This window comes from Colossoma macropomum, unplaced genomic scaffold (genome assembly GCF_904425465.1).
Source record: "Colossoma macropomum unplaced genomic scaffold, Colossoma_macropomum, whole genome shotgun sequence".
Lineage (NCBI taxonomy): Eukaryota > Metazoa > Chordata > Actinopteri > Characiformes > Serrasalmidae > Colossoma > Colossoma macropomum.
Window position 1 is genome coordinate 2,254,024 of NW_023496020.1, and position 19,826 is coordinate 2,273,849.

Below are 19,826 nucleotides of genomic sequence, written 5' to 3' on the forward strand. Positions count from 1 at the left end.
ACCTACATAGTTTCCCTGAAAGCAGATTAGTGCTGCTGTCTATGACAATAAAAGGCATTGTGCAATAATGTTCAAGGGTGTTTTACTTCTGATATGGTTCTGATTTTAAATGAAGGCCTCCATTTATGTGCACCAGACCTACAGACTTTCAACACCCTACAAATAGCTAAGGCCAAGATCAAAGGTTTTAGCATAACAGAACCAAATGGACAATGGAAATGAACACAGTCCCTCCGAACAGCCTACAAGCAACTGCGCTAAAACTAGCCTCAACTCATCTGCAGCACATTTGTCTTCTTGTTCTATTTTGTTTCTGAAAGATCAGGTACCCTGGAGCGTTTGCCAGAGCGCTACACGATAGTTTGCGCTTGGCGATCCACGCCGTAAAGCGATCCATCATTCGGGTCACGTTTAGCGAAGCACAGTTTACGCAGCAAGCTAGTCGGGTTTCAGTGGGTAAAAGTTCAGTGAAACTTGAGCAGGTGGTCAAGGAAGGAAGGTGCATTGGAGGAACCTAGCTTTGAATTCCAGGTGAAAACACTAGTCTGTACAAGCAGAGCTACAGTGAAGGTATGAGCGTCCTGACTGAAAAAAAAAATGTACACATTTTCAACATTTACATTTTGACAAATAGCCCCAGTGTTATCAATTTGCCAAGACAAATTCTTAGGTGCCTGAAATTTACTTCTTTAATAGAAGTCAATTAGCAAATAGCATTAGCTGATTGCATGCTGAAATCATCACACTTCAAACTGCACTGATGGAAGGCTATTAGCAATTAGCATTAGCTGACTGCATGCCTAAAGCATCACACACTCTAAACTGCACTGATGGCAGGCTATTAGCAATTAGCATTAGCTAACTGCATGCTGAAATCGTCACACACTCCAAACTGCACTGATGGAAGGCTATTAGCAATTAGCATTAGCTAACTGCATGCTGAAATCATCACACACTCTAAACTGCACTGATGGAAGGCTATTAGCAATTAGCATTAGCTGACTGCATGCCTAAAGCATCACACACTCTAAACTGCACTGATGGCAGGCTATTAGCAATTAGCATTAGCTAACTGCATGCTGAAATCGTCACACACTCCAAACTGCACTGATGGAAGGCTATTAGCAATTAGCATTAGCTAACTGCATGACTAAATCATCACACACTCTAAACTGCACTGATGGAAGGCTATTAGCAATTAGCATTAGCTAACTGCATGCTGAAATCGTCACACACTCCAAACTGCACTGATGGAAGGCTATTAGCAATTAGCAATTAGCTAACTGCATGCTGAAATCGTCACACACTCCAAACTGCACTGATGGAAGGCTATTAGCAATTAGCATTAGCTAACTGCATGCTGAAATCGTCACACACTCCAAACTGCACTGATGGAAGGCTATTTGCAATTAGGATTAGCTAACTGCATGCTGAAATCATCAGACACTCCAAACTGCACTGATGGAAGACTATTAGCAATTAGCATTAGCTAACCGCATGACTAAATCATCACACTCCAAACTGCACTGATGGAAGGCTATTAGCAATTAGCATTAGCTAACCGCATGACTAAATCATCACACTCCAAACTGCACTGATGGAAGGCTATTAGCAATTAGCATTAGCTAACTGCATGCTAAAATCATCACATTCAAACTGCACTGATGGAAGGCTATCAGCAATTAGCGTTAGCTAACTGCATGCCTAAATCATCACACACTTCAAACTGCATTGCACTGCATGCAAGTGTACAGTGATTTGTGCATGCAGTTAGCTAATAGATATCTGCCTCTACATGAGCCTCAGACCCCCAGTGCTAAACATGTCTTGGCTGATCGACTACATTTGTGTAAACTTGGCTGTTACCCATAAAAATGGACAAAGGTCAGTCAGACAAAATGAAAAATGTTAGCATTTGGATGCTACTAAATACTGTTTTAGCTATACACTGTTTTTTCATAGGTAACAGTATTTCAGTGTCAGAAACCACATAGGCATCTTTACAGCCCCACACAGTTTGAAGTAAGTGTGTCTTCATTTAGGAATGTAGTTAGCACCGTGCTAACCTGCAGTGCTAATGCTTCTATTACTTGTTAGCCACATTAGCCTCGTAGCTCCAGCGCTAAAACAAACAAAAAAAAAGCTTCAGGTATTAGGTGTCTTGGTTGATTGACAGCACTACACTGTTAGAAATAAAGGTACCATGCAAGTATTTTTCGTTCATCAAGGTACAAACAATGTAAGTGTTCCCTCAAAGGTGGTTTTAAGGTCCAACTGTAAACCTTAAATAAATTGCCAGATGAAAAGTACGTATTTTACCTTTTCATAGTTTTAAAACAGGACAATAAAATAAAAAGCCTGGAGACGAGACGGGGTGTGTGGAGTCAATGCAGCTTAGAATATATCATTTTAATGGATTATTGTACAGTTATGACTAAAGGTACTAACATGTACCCTTGAGGGGACCACCCCAGTGACAGTTTAGTACCTTTATTTCTGAGAGTGTTGGGCTAACTGGGTAAATGTGTCACCACTCTTTCACTTTAAATACAAGCCAACTTTTCGCCATCTGGTAAATCAAAGGGGAGAAACCATTAAAAGTTTCACAGCCTCCTTTGCACACAACTCATCAAAACAGCATTTCAAATGAGACTCAGTGCAGACTCTAGATGAATCAACATTGAAGCCAGGCTTTATTGTTGTCTTCTAAGGCCCTTTAACCTATGTCTGATGAGACATGTTGAGACTAGATCGCATCAGGTTTAGCTGCATAGAGATTATGGTAGTTTCGTTCTGAACACTCATTCCGAAAAATCAGGTTGACCTTCAAATCACTTAGTGAAACCTGGTTTCTGTGGTTTTGCTGGGAAAGATCTGCCCTGATTGTAGGAAGATTCTACACGGTTCTATAAAAAACATTTTTGGAAATGTCAATTCTATACAGCACCAAAAATGGTTCTTCTACTGTTACAAGCTTGACAGCATAACAATAAAAGAACCCACTGTAGTGCTATATATAGAACCACACACACAAGCAATCTGAATAACCATTTAAACATCAGGACAGCACATGCTTATTTATAAAGTCCTTATGACATTCTGACATTGGCGATTAACAGTAACGGTAAATGCCATGACATTTTATGACTGCATATGACATCCATCATATCATGTTTATGTCAAGGTTATGCAGCAGGGTTCAAAGAAGGACTTCATCCTAGAAACTACCTGTTGCAATTAAAACAAGTTAAAACAAACCAAACAGCTTTACTGTAATAACGTTTTTTTATTAAGAAAGTGTTAAATAAATAAAACAATGCAAAAATATGCTTTTCATCAATGCAAGGGAAATTGCCTAAATAGTTACAATTTGTTCTTCAAATGGTAAATAAATAAATTTTACAAACTAAATTGGTCACTCGTGAGAAATTGGGAAGTTACAAAAAGGCTCGGAATTGAAACAGATTAGCACCTTCCAAAACCTTTACCATTACAAACTGAAGACAAACACAAGAACCCAAAAGAAAAGCAATATTCAATGTAAACGAACACACTAATGTACAGTAATGTTATGTTTCTGGCTGCTGTTTACATTTTTATTCATATAAATATAATATATTAATTCTGTGCGTTTCAAACGCGATGGAGAATGAACTCAAACTTATAAACAATGAATGAAAACCATTCATGTTTTTCTACTTTGTGGGTTTCCTTTGTCGAAAAAAAACAAAACACTATCTAGACTAACCAAGAGAATGAACAAGAACAACTACTTAAAAGCATTTATGAAACAAAAATGCACCATCAGATATGTAGGCTATCATCACTTGCAAGTGTTCGTGTAGAGAAGGCCATATTAGAGATTTTACAATCAGAGAGATAGAGATAGAGATAGAGAGAGAGAGAGAGAGATTGGTGGTACAAATGTGCAAATAACATTCAGTTTAGGCCTTAAAACTGGTTCTTTAAAGAAAACGTCCTGCAAAGATTCACTGTCAACAGAACCAGAATGGAAAACAGCAAGGAAGAAGGAAAGAGGCAACACAAGACACAGCATGGAAGAAAGAGAAAGGAAGTAAAAAAAGGAATGAAAAAAGAGGCAGAAAAGGAAAAAAGAACAGAAGACAGAGCAAAAGAAAGAGAAAAAGAGCAAGAGGAAGAAGCAAAGAAGAACAAGATAAATAAGACTATGAATAAATAAGCTGTTGAGGTCAGCGCACCAGGAGAAAGGTCAGTCCAGCTAACCCAACCCCCGCGGCAGCGAACAGCGCCGTCTTCATGGAGGAGTCCTGGCTAACGTGTCCAGCTCTGCGGACGAACTTGCAGAACCCCTCCTGCACATGGAAAACAACAGAAAGGCATTTAACACTCACCAGTTCAGAATAACTAAAAAACACCCACAACACACAAGAAGCCTCAACTGGGCTTTTCCCATTTAAACCTCAGGATGCAGTTATTACAAGTTATAATAAAACATCTTGCAATTTTATGTGAATTATTTCTCATAGTTCACTGAAACCAGAGGAGAAAGTGTGTGGCAAGTGCGGATCCTACAATTTCAATCTATACCACATTGGTGTTTGGGTTTGTAAGTAGACGAGGAGACATTTTTGCAATGTTTTTGTCACTTTTTGACAGTAGCTGTGTTCTAAAGTCTAGGCCGCATTTCTTCGGTTCCAAAGAGAAAGATCCTGCAGCCTACGTTCTGAGTGATTTCGAGGATGCAACAGATGTATCCGTCCAGGCCTTTGGTTACCCACAGTTCTCTACGCACAAACGACGTGACCCCCTTCAGCTCCACAAAAATGACGAAAGACAAATCCAGTGGAGCAGAGCTGGTCTGAAAACGCAAGACGAAACTAACAATGTTTATATACTTCAAAATGATTTTAAAAAATGCATGGAAAATTCAGCTTTTCGTGATAAGGGCCCATTTAACAGCATAAGCAAAAAATGAAATGTTATTCATCTATTTCACCAAATACTGGAACATGAACTTCCTCGAACTGTTTCAGAAGAAGCCTGAAGTCATCATGTTTTCTTTCCAAGACTGATATGATAAGGTTTTTCCACAAAATGAATAGCAAAATATGGGCTTAATAAACACGTTTAGGCCTTATTTTCAAACGAAAAAAAGAGGGTGAACTGTTTTTGAAGCAGCAAGCTGAGCAGCTGCTGAAAGTCTGCAAAAAGCCACCTGCTGTACTGGTCAGAAAAGTCCAGGTGGTGGATATTTGAGTTTTTCATGTTTCTTTCTAAAGTCTATGAGGCGTGGAGATCAATAGTTAACAACAGGCTGAAAGGCTGTGGTGTCACAGTTAGATGCCAGCTGTGGGTTTGTGTGCATGTATTTACGTGAAAAAAAAAAAAACAGAAACAGAAAGAGAGAAAGATAGAATGATCTGCAGGAAGTGTACAGCGACTGCAGCTGACGATGACTGACGACCGCATCAGTCATCATCTCATCTTTCCTTTTTATTCCGATTACCAGGAAGATGTCAATATCAGTGATGCAACTTGGAAAGAGATGGAAGGTGCCTTCGATATAAAAATGAACTGAAACAAAAACATTATTATTGCTACAATAACAGAAACGCATATATTGTAAATACATTGTATTTACCTCTAACGAAAAAAAAAAAATCTATTTAAAACTTGACATAAATGAGAACACTGCTGCTGTGGTGACCTTCCCATCAAACGTAATGAAACGTGCAGTTGGTCAGTGTCTACAAGTACTGATGATATATATACAATATGTTCAGAAAAGCATATTGTATTGTACTGTGACAATTTATCACAATGCAAATTTCAGTTGTGGCCGAACTGTCATTTTGATGCAGGATTAATTTACTAATTCCGGTACTGGACAGTAAAGTTACTTGATCTTGGTGTTTGGAAAGTTTTTGAAAGTTATTTTGGTCCAAAAACGAGAGCACACAAATATTATAATCGATTACTCCAATATTCCAAAATTGAAATCACCACCACGAACATTAGTGTGTGTTCACAGCTCTTGTACTAGTGCTGAACTGAACAGAATTTTTCACTGTTAAGCACCTTTGACAGGTATGACCGAGCTAGCCAAGTCTGCAGGTAGAAATAAGAAGTTCATTCCAAATGTCACGGGGAAGAGGAAAACGCCATAAAGCGGTTAAACACAGAAATACGATGGCTGAGAGGAAGTGGTCGGAGGGACGCCATTTCAGGTCTAACGTCACTTACCGACTTTCCACAATAACCTGCAGTAACACTGAGTCAGTAGTCAGTGACTGTACAGGTTAAAAAAAAAAAAAATTGTGACCAAATAAGGACAAGAGCAGAGTTAATGGAGTGTGATGGAGGGGCTCATTCCAGATTCATGAGTGGGAAGAAGTGCTTCAAAACTGAAAGCAAATAGAGCAAAGAAAGAAAAATAAAGAAAGAAACATGAAAGACAGACTGAAAGATGGAGAGATATATAAAAGGAAAAAAAAAGAAATGGGAGAATACTAAGAGGTACAGAAATTACTTAAAAAGAGAAAAAAGAAAGAAGTGTCAGAGAGAAAGAGAGGCATGAAGAAAGAAATGGAGAAAAGAGTGAAAGACAAACAGAAAAAAAGGAAGACAGAGTCAAAAAAAAGTTGAACAGAGAGAAAGAGAGAGAAACTGGAAAGATACGGAGAAAAATAGGAAAAAGAATAAAGAAAGAAAGGAAAGAAGAAAAGGAAGGAAAGGAAGAAAATAAGCCAGATAAAAAGGATAAAGGACGAGAGATATAGAAATGATTTAGAGAGAGGAAAAAAAGTAGTGTCAAAGAAAAGGAGAGGCATGAAGTTAGAAATGAGTGAAATAAAGACAAATAAAGGAAAAAAAAAGAAGAAAGACAGAAAGAAAAGGAGGACAGAAAGACAGAGAGAAATTGGAAAAAAGGAGAAAAATAGGAAAAAAGTAAAGAAAGACAGATAGACAAGAAAAAGAAAGAGACATTAAGCTTTTCCAGCAGAATGAACCTCCCCCTGTATAAAGTGCAGCTCTGGCGGCTCCCACGCACATTCCTGGAATCGTTTGGCTTCAGTCACTCTCTAATTGCCATAAACAAAGCAGCCGCAGGAAGGTGCAGCATCTGCCCTAAAACCTCCACACACAGCAGAGAAAGAACGACGGAGATCCAGAGTTGAGGTGCTGAGTCTTAAAGGTTCAGGGAGAAAAACTGTGCAAATTTGAATATTTGGTTTAGAGCCTTTATTGAAGGAGTGTTAATGTATAAATCCTACTGTTTTGTTATTGGTCTTGTTTTGTTATTTTAAGAAAAGTGAAAAGGTTCTGAAAAGTCCCTTCAGGGCAGAAATGATCCATCACCTGATCCTCACGCACACACACACACATATGTCACTGGACCGTCCCTGTGCTGTCTGATTAAAATGCGCTGATAAAAGCAGTGGAAAATCCCAAAGATTAAAGCTAACTGCCATCACCTAACCCCCCCAGGGAAATTTATATCACTCAGTTTTTTTTCTGTTCTTTGTTTGCTTTACTGACTTCAGCGTCACATTCTAAACTCTCCACTTCTCTGTTCAAGTGCAGTGAAACTGTTCACACTTCCCACTCTAAAGGGCAATTTAGAGATCACTCACAAAATAAAGGGCAGTTCACAAGGGTGTGTACAAAATTTCCATGTGTATGAATATCTATCTGTAGTCTAGCGCAGCTTATTAAGCCTGTTTAGTTCATTATATCGAGATACTGGTGACATTGTTAGTAGAAAAAGTACAAAAAGTAAAAGTGTAACAGAAAATATACATTTTTTTCTTTCACTCTTTGTAATGACAAACAAATGCATGCTTTGATATCTGCATTTGCATATGATACTGGTAAAAACATAGAACAGTGGGGCTTTCACAAGATACTTCCCCCACAAAAAAAATATCCTTCAACAGAAATTATGTTCGAGACCCCTTTTGAAACTGCAACTGCAATACGGCATGCAGTAAAACATCACACTGCCAACGTATAACGCCCCTGTATTATGAATCACACGCCAGAAGTCAATAATATATTTTGTATAGTATGTACCCAACAATAGGTCTACATCATTTATCTTTTCCTAAGTAAATCGCAGGCTAAAGCTGTTTTTTTTTTTTCATTAAAACCTTTGTAATAATAAATTACACAAAAAACACTTTCGTTCAAACAGCCAATATGACATTATTGTGGTCAGTTCAGCTTCTGCAGCGCCCCCTTTGGTTCAACTCTGATATAGGCACGCATGACGTTCATCAGTGATAGAGTCACAACATGCATTTCATCTGCATTACTGTAATCAGGTTAACAGGCTACGTTTGGGTTACACTGAAGTTAAGATGACCCAAAGAGTTGTATGTTTGCTTTTTTTGGCACAGTACCATAATGTGTATATATATATATAAAAAAAATTTATATAAAGCACTTGGGTCAAACTAATGCAGGGTAACTGACCAATTTATTGATTGTTCAGTGCCTATTTTGTACAGTGGAACTGCAGTGTGTAGCACATATAATCGCATTATTAGAACTTGTTAACTGCTTACCCAGCCCTCATTTTCCTCCAGCCAGTCTTTCTTCTCTCCTCCCAGGTAATCTGCTATCGTCTCTGCTAGCGTCCTACAGACCTCTGGCCCCTCTCCTCTAGAGAACAGTTCGGTGGCCAGAACGCCCGTAAACGTAAAGAGGGACACGACTCTGCCCCAGTTCAGCTGTCCGTCCTCCACCAGCACGGTCATGACGCTGTGTAAATACGCACTGGGGTCCGAGCCGCAAGCCGACAGGAAGCTTTGCGTCAGCGAGTGAAATTTCGAGTGGTGCTGCCGCTCCATCTCCTTGGCCAAATGCCGCATGGCCTCGGCCGACTCGCTGGGAGGTGTCCGCTGGATCCCGGTGCAGAAGTCAATGTAGTCCTCCGCCAGCACCAGAGTCTCCTTCCTTAACCAACAGGACATTTTCTACAAAAGCAAAAGGCCAAAGACATGAAGACACTTCCATTTAAAGCAGCTCAGTTGCTAACCAGCATAAGTTACTTCAGCTAGCTCACAGCTAATACGACAACAAAAGCCATAATCTTAAATGTATTTTGTTTTATACACACAGAACACCAGCGTCTCTTTCCTTAATCTATAGAAAGTATAAAGAAAAAATAACACTGCTGCTTAATATGATCAATTATATATTGTATAATAAAAGTTTCAGAATAATAATCGAGATTAATAATATTCCAGGAAGTTGCAAAAGTCAGTTCAGTCATAGTTTGCAGCAGGCTTGAGGTTGTGACTGATATTATCGACTACCAAGTTCTGATATTAAGCATATTATAATTCTTTCCTTGTTTTTTTATTGCTTTGGCTTTATTTAACTAGTCCTTATGTTCAACCTTTCTAATCCATGGTTAGTTAAAAAATGTACACAACAGAAAAGACTGCACTATTATAGGCTATATAAACAGAACATTAACTATTTAACTGCACATTAACTACACAAAAATTATTATTTTGCAGACTATAATCATTTGCCTAAATTTATATTATCACCTGAGCTTAGTTTGGAGCCAATAAACCTGACAAACTCCTTTCCTTAACTAAGATTTTATGTACAAACACAAGCAAAAATAAAAATGAACTCTGGCAATAGCTGCTTAAAGCAGGCCTGGTGTAATTTCATCTTTTGTCCAGCAGCTTAAGCTAACTCACATTAAGCTAATTCACAGCTACTAAGCCTGAAGCATTTTGGAAAAGTTCTGTCAGGATTATCCATACAATGAAAACCCCCAGTAACAAGACAACTAGTGTTAGCCTAAGCTATAGAACATAATGCATAGCATAAATAAAGAAAAAGCATTAATCATGATCTTTGTCTGTGCAGCAAACCATCCACTGTTAACGTCCATGTTTTGGCTGTCTGGGTGATGTCATGGCCTGGCTATGACTAACCCTGACTGCTGGGCCATACATTACTTCCATTCACTGTATTCTTCTCTGTTGCTAAAAAGAACTTATTTTAAATACTGCTGGACTGGTATCTAAGGCATCAGACAATTCTGACCTCTCTTATAACTTCAGTTGTGTAAACATTAATTTTCTAGCACATCAATGGCAGGGACTATCACTTATACTGACTACTATAGCAGGAAGCCAACCCTCCATCTGCAGAGTTACCAGCTTTAAATACATGACAAAGAATGATCTCTAAAATAGTCCATTCATAGGTTTCAACTTTAAATTGTACTAAAACCAGGTTTCTACAGCCTTCTTAATGCTGGTGGAAGCACAGAAATATATAGTCTATTCCACATAGACATTTGTGATACTGCTTTTCAGTTATCACTGTTTTTAGCAACATATTTGATAAGTAATTGGCATTGTATGGTTTAATGATGTAATGCATATAAAAGTGCAGCATTTCTGTTGCCAAGTGGTTTGTTTTCAGCTTTTTCGTTCCATTTTGTGCATTTTACTCATTACAGTTAATGTACATGATTTGCAGAGTGCTTCAGGTTGTTTTGTAAAAGGGGTTTAAACTCAAAAATGAATGCTTCCTGCAAATCTGGTCTGCTTTTCTGATATTAAGTTTGCTGTAGTATGTAACCCCTGTTAATGTACCATTCACTCCAAGTACATATATGAGCCACATCCAGTTTTGAATTTATCACTTTTGTGATGTCACATTTCTATATAGCTGCATATATAGACATCATAATTAAACCCCAGGAGGGCAGAAAAACACAAAGAGCATGAAAACTGGAAAATATGAGCCCTCTACTACTCACAATACTAGTTAAGATTCTGTTTGGTTTAAAGAAAGCACTCTATTAGAAACATGCTAAATCAAGTTTATAGGATCATGATGTTTTAAGAAGTTTTCACTATACACAATATGGCATGATATTTTTTATGGAAAGTAAATCCACATTTTGAAATACTAAAGCCAGTTAAACAGGACTAATTATGCTCTTTGTAGTCAAACATGCAGTTGGGAAGTGTTTTTAGGTACTGATGATATCCAGTGTGTTCAGAAAAGCAAACTATTGTCACTATAATCACAATTATATTAAATATAACATGACCTCGTGACCCATCTGAAAAATATCGCGATGTTTGATCGCATCAGTACCACCTGTCCCCATTCACAGATGCAAGTTATAAACAGTAATGGTTACAGACTGCACTGAAACTTCCAGAAGAGCAGGCAGGCAGGAAAAAATAATGTTTGCAAGCTTGAATGAATCTGAAGCACAAACCGAGAAGAAGGAAAAAGTCCTGATGGGAAACAAAGCGCTCTCTGTTTTTAAAGATATTCAAGAGGCTTCCAGTAACAGACCCTTATATTTGACTGTGTGGGTGTGAAAGCCAGCTAATCTCCTCGTTGTACAAATGGAAAATGCTAGTAATCTGAGAATACCCTCAACAAAACAGACGAAAACAAAAAGCTATGTCCTTAATAAACAGTACCAAATCCAAAATACACGAGACTAAAGCTGGCTTCCTATTCGAATTTCCCCGTTCCACCTTAAATGGTCCAGAAGTTGCTTTCATACAATGTAACTGCTGCACCATTTAAGGTGGAACGGGAAAACTCGAACGGAAAGCTGTCAAATAAAGATACTGAGTTTGAAATACTGAGTATGTTCTTATTAAGCAGCTGTCACCAGCTAGCATTAGCATTAGCATTAGCATGCTGGGTTAACAATGAACCCCGTTCAAACCGGTTTAAACTAACGTTAGCGTTAGCTTAGCCAACCTAGCCACCTAACTACAAAACAAAACAATGCTGTTTTACTCACATCAATGTCACAATGCAGATACACCCGAAACACCGCTGGGTTAAACGTATATGCAACGTTAAGAGCTCCGTTTTATCCACAAAAAGCGGCTAAAGGCTAAAGCTGCAGTCCGTCTGTCAATGAGACACAAAGAGGTGAGAAGCCCGACCGACTTCCAGAGGGCCCTCAAAGCTTTAAAACGCAATGACCCTCGCTAGAAGTGAATTAAATGCGTGCAGGGCGTTGTGTACGGTCAAATGATGATTTAAAAAAAATAGTGCTGACCCTCCCAGCGGTGTCCAGTTGCTCCCTTCACTCAGGTCCGTGGTTGTTTTGGAAGCGTTTAAAGCAGCGCTGCTACCGACCTCACTGCTTATTAGCGCGGACAAACCCCGCCCACTTCCCTTTCCGTTCGTGGTAGCTAATAAATTCCGTGTTCAAAGATGAATGATGTACGGTGGTGCGGGTTTGCCCATTTTAAATATAGATATGATGACGACACCGTCTGATAAATACGCATATATTTACATGCTTTTAAAAAGCAAAGACTTTGGGTGACGTTAGAATTTATATGACCTGTGATGGACTGGTGACCTGTCCAGGATGTTTCGTGCCTTCCGCCCGTTGACCGCTAGTATAGGCTCCAGCTCCCCCAAGCGACCCAGAGGGATAAGCGGCTTATAAAATTGTGTGTGTGTATGCTGGAATTCTAGAATTTTTGGTTCTGCATGTAGAGAAAAGCAGAACAACAGAACTTAGTGAGAGTTCAGAAAACATGCATCACGTGTGGGAATGTTGCCATTAGTACAAAGCAACTAAACATATTTGGATATTCTAGTTAAAACCTGCAAAGGGCTCCTTTCTGGTAGGTGTTTCTGCTAAAATGGCCTACAGGTATGAGCATTTCCCATATGCCGTTTATACTGTACTGTTAGTATTGTTAAAAAAGACTACCATAACCATTACGTACACATGAAATTATATTTAATGACCTCGAATACAGTACAGAAGTGGGCATTTAACAACCGGAGACATCAAACAGTAGTTTATAACCGAATACATCAATTGATCAGGTTTGCAGTGAGATAGAACCGTTCCGTGAGTTTATACTGATGCACTTTCAGCCTAAAGGAAAAAACATTATATTTTCTATGTAACATCTTAAAGCAAGCAGGATCCACATACAGTAACACTGAATGATAAACTAGAAAATTCAGGATGTTTTAATGCTAGACACACCGAATCATCTAGAGCTTCTTGGACTCACTGGTTTTAACAGGTATCTCTTCTGATTAACTATGCGCCTTAGGAACGTGTTTAACTTGTGCACTAAAGATCACATCGTTGCTGTCATATCAAAACCTCGTAACTTCGAACACCATCTGAAAACAGCTGCCCTTTACATTGAGTGAACACATCACGATCAATGGACCAACAGAAATTACATAAATGGTCCAAAACTATTTTAATGAAATCATTTCAGAGATGTGAGGTTTTGCAGTACTGATCACCCTTTGTTTATTTATTTTAAAGCTAAAAAGTACAAGTTATTTAATTTTCAATGTCAGGGAACAAAAGCAGGAAACAAATTTAACAGAAAATGACATAACAAAATATAATTTCAGTATTCAGTGTGTCCACCTTTTCACTCTATTCAGGAGACTCACTTTTTAGTTTCTCAAAGAATCTGCAGTCTTAGAAGTTCGTTGATAATTTTCTGAAGTGATCAAACACATTCAGTGATGTTGAGGTCTGGACTTTGGTTGTCTTCTCACAGTGGAAGGATGGACAGAAACCCCTGTGGATGTTTTCAGATCTGAAGCAGCTTGATTTTCTCCTCTCTCTCAAAGATGAAAGCTTTAAGTGTTGTTTATCTGATGGGGGCAGCTTTGGTGTCTACCAGGTCTTTCAAGTGGTTGTTAAGAGCCACAATATCTCCTAAAAATGAATATGTACTCACTTTTGTGCAGTACGGTATGACAGCAACGACGGGTCTAAAATCATGACAACAGATACTTGGGTGATTAGTGGTCAGCTTTAGGGAAAGTTTTATTCTATATTGAGAGAAACTCAGCTAAACTTAAGACTAACTAACAAAAACTCCCCATATATATATAAAAGTCCAGTGGTCACTTTTTTCTGCATGTCGTTTAACACACTCTTCCTCATGTTTGCTCCGAAACTTCGCTGGGGACTCCCCTCACGCCCAAACCTGCAGAGGGGGAGGAAAAAATAGCACAATTAACTTCTCTTGTCAAAGCCATTGACAATACTCAAGAATTTAAAGCAAAGAGGGAAGCGAAAGTACTTCTTTTTTTTTTAAGTTTCTATTCTCTCTCTGTGTGGAGATTTTTCCAGCTTGCGGTGCAGCGCGCCTGACTGACACCGCAAGCTGGAAAATACTCTGAACAATCACAGGTGAGTGACGGCATCACTGTGTGAGCTGACTGGGGCAGTCGTGGGCTGGAGGTCAGGGAACCAGCCTGGCAACCAAAAGGTCGCCGGTTCGATCCCCTGAGCCAACAGGATGTAACTGAGGTGCCCTTGAGCAAGGCACCCAACCCCCAACTGCTCCCCGGGCGCTGCGGACAGGGCTGCCCACCACTCCGGGCAAGTGTGCTCACTGCCCCTAGTGTGTGTCTTCACTAGGGTGTATGTGGTGTTTCACTGCACGGATGGGTTAGATTGCGGAGGTGAAATTTCCCCGTTGTGTGACTAATGAAGTTCACTTAATCTTCAAACAGAGCCAGCATTTCTCACTTTATCTCCCCCCATGCCATAATCAAACAAAACATCAGCACTTTCACTGCAGATTTTTAAAAGATGGAGAGCAGCTGAATGTCCCCACAAGACGTTTTCATTACTAATTTTGAATCTATTTATTTTTATTTGCAGTGCACATTAAATCAACCCGAAAGTAAATGTGTCGCTGTTAACTACATTAGAAAATGGCTCATTTTCAGCTGTAGCGCCTGAGGCTTGATGTCATTAGCCAAAGATAAAAGACACTTTACACCAAACTAACCTTTGGTCCCCATCAATACTTAAATATGCAGACAGATGATTGTATTGTGAGGCCACTGAGAACAGTGTTTGGAGGCCTCCCCATGCTCCATAATAAGACGTAACAATAAAAGCAAACAAATAAACAACAAAAATAAGACCTGAAGAGTGAGACAAAACAATAATTCAGGTTTGTGTTTATGTCTATTCTGAGCAACACTGGAAACTTGTTTTTTTGCTTAAAAAAATAAACAAAATTAGCTATGCTAGTGTGCAACAACCTAACGTGTACACTGTAACCAACATCTCATTTAAATGGCATCAGAGTCAATAATACTTGAAAACAAAAAACTGTCGTGAATTCAGATCACATTTTTTCCATTTATTTCAATCATTTTGCCATTTATACATATTCTAAGGCACATGTATCAGGCTCCAGTCCTCGCAGGCCAAAACACTGCAGACTTCAGCACACTGCCTCATTAAACACACCTGATTCAGCTCATTAGCAAGGCCTTCATGAACTGAATTGAGAGTGTTAGATGGGGGTAAACGCTGATCTCCACAGCACTTTGGCCTGGAAGGTCCCCAGCTTGACATGCCTGTTCTACAGTATCTGAGCCACCTCAAGCCTTGTGGTCTGAGGCCCTCCAAGGCTCCTGACAGTCAGTGGCCCCTAATCCAGTCAGTAATCCATACCTGCTTGAATAAATAGCAACACATGCACACAGTTGAACATTTCCTGCTGTAATATAAGATTCAACTAACTTTATGCATGAACATGTAGGTTTAAGCATGTTGTTGCTGTATGAACCAAATCTTTTTTCATTATTATTTTTTCAGAATTTGAAAATGATAGTATGGAAATGTCCAAAATTACTTAAGACTATTTCTTTTCCTGTAAGGATATTACCATTTTTGAGATATGAGGTTAACAATGTGTAATTTTAAGACACATTACAAAAATGTGAAGTGACACAGTCCATTACACTAATTCACATAAAGGCTTGTTTTTTCAAATCACTTCTGTAGTTCTATGTTTTTTTTCTTCCTTACACTGTGCATGTTTTGATATATGTGGGTGGTTCTAATAATCACTCTAATGTGTGATCTGTGATATATACCAGTAGGCTCTCGGTTTCAATTCAACACAGTCCTACCTGTTTTCAAATAAGTAATGTTTGTTTTAAGCATTAAACCAGCTGGACTACTTTTAACCCAGCAGGTGCTGCAATGCATTCTTATAAAGGTAATTTGTCGGGATCTGATTGGCTGGTTCAGGACAAAATATCTGTATAATCTCCCCAGATTCCCCCAGACAGCCCGGACTAAAAAATCTGGGATTTTTTAGCCTAGATATGCACATTAGAATTAAAATTAAACTCACTCCACAATTATTACCGTCAGACTGTAAAACTACACACACTGCAGATTCATACTGGATTAAAATCACAATTATTACTGTCAGACTGTAAAATTACACACATTGCAGATTCATACTGGATTAAAATCACTCCACAATTATTACTGTCAGACTGTAAAACTACACACACTGCAGATTCACACTGGATTAAACTCACTCCACAATTATTACCGTCAGACTGTAAAACTACACACACTGCAGATTCATACTGGATTAAAATCACAATTATTACTGTCAGACTGTAAAATTACACACACTGCAGATTCATACTGGATTAAAATCTCAGTAAACAAGTGATTAGTTTTCTCACCCGCAGTGTGTTGTCCCACGATCCCGAGCAGAACGCTGTCCCATCGGGCGACACTCGGACAGTGCTGACCCGGTTCTCATGCCCAAAGAGAATGGCCACTCTGGTGCCCTTTAAAACATCCCATACGTTGATGTTGTAGTCGTTATATCCAGCAAACAGCAGCCGACCTGAGAGAGACAATAACAGTAAAACATGCATTTACAATGAAAATAAGTTTAATACATAAAACTTAAATGTGACATTTTTTTTATACATGCAAAGAATAGGGTGTTTTGCCACAGGTGTATAAATCAAGCACCTAGCCATGCAGTCTGACTTTACACACATTAGTGAAAGAATGGGTCGTTCTAAAGAGCTCACTGAATTTGAGCGTGGTGCTGTAATATGATGCCACCATTGCAACGAGTCAGTTTGCGAAATTTCTTCCCTCCTAAGTATTCCACGATCAACTGTGAGTGGGATTATTGAAAAGTGGACCACATAAAGTTACAGAGCGGGTCGCTGAGTGCTGAGGAGCATAGTGCATAAAAGTCACCAACGCTCTGCTGATCAATAACTGCAGAGTTCAAACCTCCTCTGGCTTTAACATCAGCACAGAAACTGTGTGCTGGGAGCTTCATGGCAGGGTTTCCATGGCTGAGCAGCTGCACGCAAGCCTGACATCACCAAGTGCAAGCGTTGGATGGAGTGGTGTAAAGCGCCGCCACTGGACTCTGGAGCAGTGAAAACGTATTCTGTGGAGTGACGAATCACACTTCTCTGTCAGTCTGATAGACGAGTCTGGGTTTGGTGAATGTCAGGAGAACGTCACCTGCCTGACTACACTGTGCCAGCTGTAAAGTTTGGTGGAGGAGGGATAATGATATGGGGCTATTTTTCAGGGGTTGGCCTAGAGCCCTTAGTTGACCTGAAACCCATCAGGCACCTTTGGGATGAACTAAAACAGAGATTGTGCACCAGGCCCTCTCGTCCCACATCTGTGTCTGACCTCACAAATGCTCTTCTGGATGAAAGGGCAAAAATTCCCACAGACACACTTCAAAATCTTATACAAAGCTTCCCAGAAGAGTAGAAGCTGTTACAGCTGCAAAGGGCTGCAACTCCATATTAATGCCTATGGATTTGGAAGGGGATTCATAAAAGCTCCTGTAGGTGTGATGTGGTATCCCAATAATTTTGTCTTTTGTCCAAATATATATATATATATATATATATATATATATATATATATATATATATATATATATATATATATGTGTGTGTGTGTGTGTTTGTGTGTGTGTGTCATAACTTTCATAACTGTGGCACAGGGTAGATTTTTTGTTTCATTTTTTGTCCAATAGGTTAAATTCAGCAAATAAACAGTAAATGTGTACCAAAATGTGCAGAAGTGTGCAGACTTATCTGTAGAGGTTAAGTTCACTTATTTGCACTTAGAAAACAACAGCATGGAATTTGACCAGGGGTGTTGTGGAAGACTGTATGTAAATAACTCTGCTCCGATTGGCTGCTCTGTTCTGTACCACATTAAAAAGTGGTCCAGGCTGAAATACCTCAGTCCTGTTTACATACTTACTCTTTTAAATGTCTCGGCCCAGTCAGTTTCTTAGACTCACTAAGAACTTAGCTAACGATGCCAAATCCAGCTAGTCAACAAGAGTGCAGTTGCTCAGACTGACTTGTTTTTTTCTCTTTCTCTTGGAATGATATTAGCTACAAACTCAATGACAAAAAGATTGAGAGAGTGGGTAAAATGCAAATAACAAAAAATACAGGGATATTTTAAATCTACTTTGACCTACTTTTAAACAGAAACAGTACAAAGACAAGATATGCCTGATTTTATCTTGTCAACTTCATTGTTTTTTGTGTAATATACGCTCATTCTGAAATTAATGCCTGCAACATGTTCCAAAAAAAGTTGTGTAAGGGGCAAACTTAAGACTAGGAACACTGTGATATGTTCAGTAATTATGCTTGGATTTAAAAGGAGTATCCAGGAAAAGCGAGTCCTTAACGAGCGAGGACGGGTCAAGGTTCACTACTCTGAAAAACTGCATCAGTAACAAATCCAACAGTTTAAAAATAACATTGACCAATGAGTGACTGCAAAGATTTCAGATATTTCACACTCTGTTGTGTATAATATCATCAACAGATTCAGGGAATCCAGAGAAATCTCTGGGCGAAGAGGTGCATAAATGAATGCCCATGATGACCTTTGACCCCTCAGATGGCACTGCATTAAAAAACAGTATTTTTTTTTAAAGATATCATCACATAGGCTTGGGAATACTTTGACAAACCATCAAAAACACTGTTCACCACTGCATCCACAAATACAGCAGAAGCCATATTTCAACAACCAAAAACGCTGCCAACTTCTCTGGGCTCGAGTTCTCCTGAAATGGACTGATGCACAGTAGAAACATGCTGTGGTCCGACAAGCCAACCTTTGAAATTGTTTATGGGATTAATGGACGTTGTGTTCTCTGGGCCAAAGAAGAAAAGGACCATTCAGATTACCAGTGTAAAGTTCAGGGACGTCCATGTTTTTTTCAACATGGCAAAACCAGAACACATTCTGTTTGTGTTACAACAGCATGGCTGCGTAATCAGAGTGTGTGTGGTAGACTGACCTGCCTGCAGTCCTGAACTGTCTTCCATTGAAAACGTGTCTTATTGAGCTCACAAGACAACAACAAAGGTCCTGTACAACTGCACACCTTAGGACTTGTATAACTGAAGAATGGCAAAAAAATTCCACTTGCAAAACTGGTTCAGTTTTTGTCTTCTGTCCCCACATGATTATTAAGTGCTGTTAAAAGGAAAGGTGATATAACACAGTGGTAAATATGCTCCTGTTTCAACTTTTTTGGAAAGTGTTGCTGGTATCAAATTAAGAATAAGCAAAAAAACAATGATGTTCATAGGGTAAAAAATTTAATAATGTGTTTTTTTGTACTCAATTCAATACAGCTCAAACAGAACATACTAATCAATGTTTTCTGTTTTTATTAGCAGTTCACATCCTGTCCCAACTTTTTTGGACTGGGATTTGTAAAGTGGGCGGTCTGCACTCCCCAAACATTATATTTGACTTTATGTACTGTAGATGAAGCATGTTAACCCTCACTTTCTAGTCTTACAGCTATAAGGGTCATAGGAAAATTTAGATAGCAAGCAGGAACTTATAAGCCAGTGAAATTAAAACCTTTTGGCACATGAAGTACTAAGAAAGTCACTTTGAGCACAAAAAAGCAACAATATATGTAGATTCAACAATAAATTTACATTAACTACAACATTTAGATGTAGGC

The 19,826-nt window shown here is 38.9% G+C and overlaps 2 protein-coding genes across 3 annotated transcripts in view; both read right to left on the reverse strand.

Moving 5' to 3' along the window:
- Positions 1-3,266: 3,266 nt before the first annotated feature.
- On the reverse strand, positions 3,267-12,202 carry bcl2l10 (BCL2 like 10). Of its 2 annotated transcripts, none has more exons than XM_036564595.1 (3): positions 11,792-12,202; positions 8,550-8,960; positions 3,267-4,334 (listed from the first exon to the last, which is right to left on the reverse strand). In XM_036564595.1, exons 2-3 carry the CDS (start codon positions 8,955-8,957, stop codon positions 4,212-4,214), a joined length of 531 nt encoding a protein of 176 aa, XP_036420488.1. In that variant the 5' UTR covers positions 8,958-8,960; positions 11,792-12,202; the 3' UTR covers positions 3,267-4,211. The 2 variants fall into 2 exon arrangements, with proteins under 2 accessions (XP_036420488.1, XP_036420487.1); XM_036564594.1 differs by having other exon boundaries at positions 12,056-12,200.
- Positions 12,203-12,737: 535 nt separating this feature from the next.
- Positions 12,738-19,826, reverse strand: part of gnb5b (guanine nucleotide binding protein (G protein), beta 5b) — a 28,931-nt gene continuing 21,842 nt past the window's right edge. Inside the window, exons 10-11 of the mRNA XM_036564603.1 lie at positions 16,507-16,673; positions 12,738-13,982 (exon numbers count right to left, since the gene is read on the reverse strand). Of these exons, the coding sequence (XP_036420496.1) occupies positions 13,971-13,982; positions 16,507-16,673 (179 nt within the window). The 3' untranslated portion in view covers positions 12,738-13,970. The remainder of the gene's footprint in view (positions 13,983-16,506; positions 16,674-19,826) is intronic.

Excerpts from the sequence above, each read along its gene's own strand:
- bcl2l10 (XM_036564595.1), bottom strand. The coding sequence starts at position 8,957 with ATGTCCTGTTGGTTAAGGAAGGAGACTCTGGTGCTGGCGGAGGACTAC. Across the intron at positions 4,335-8,549 it reads TGGAGGAAAATGAGGGCTGG|GAGGGGTTCTGCAAGTTCGT; the intron begins GTAAGCAGTTAA and ends TTCCATGTGCAG.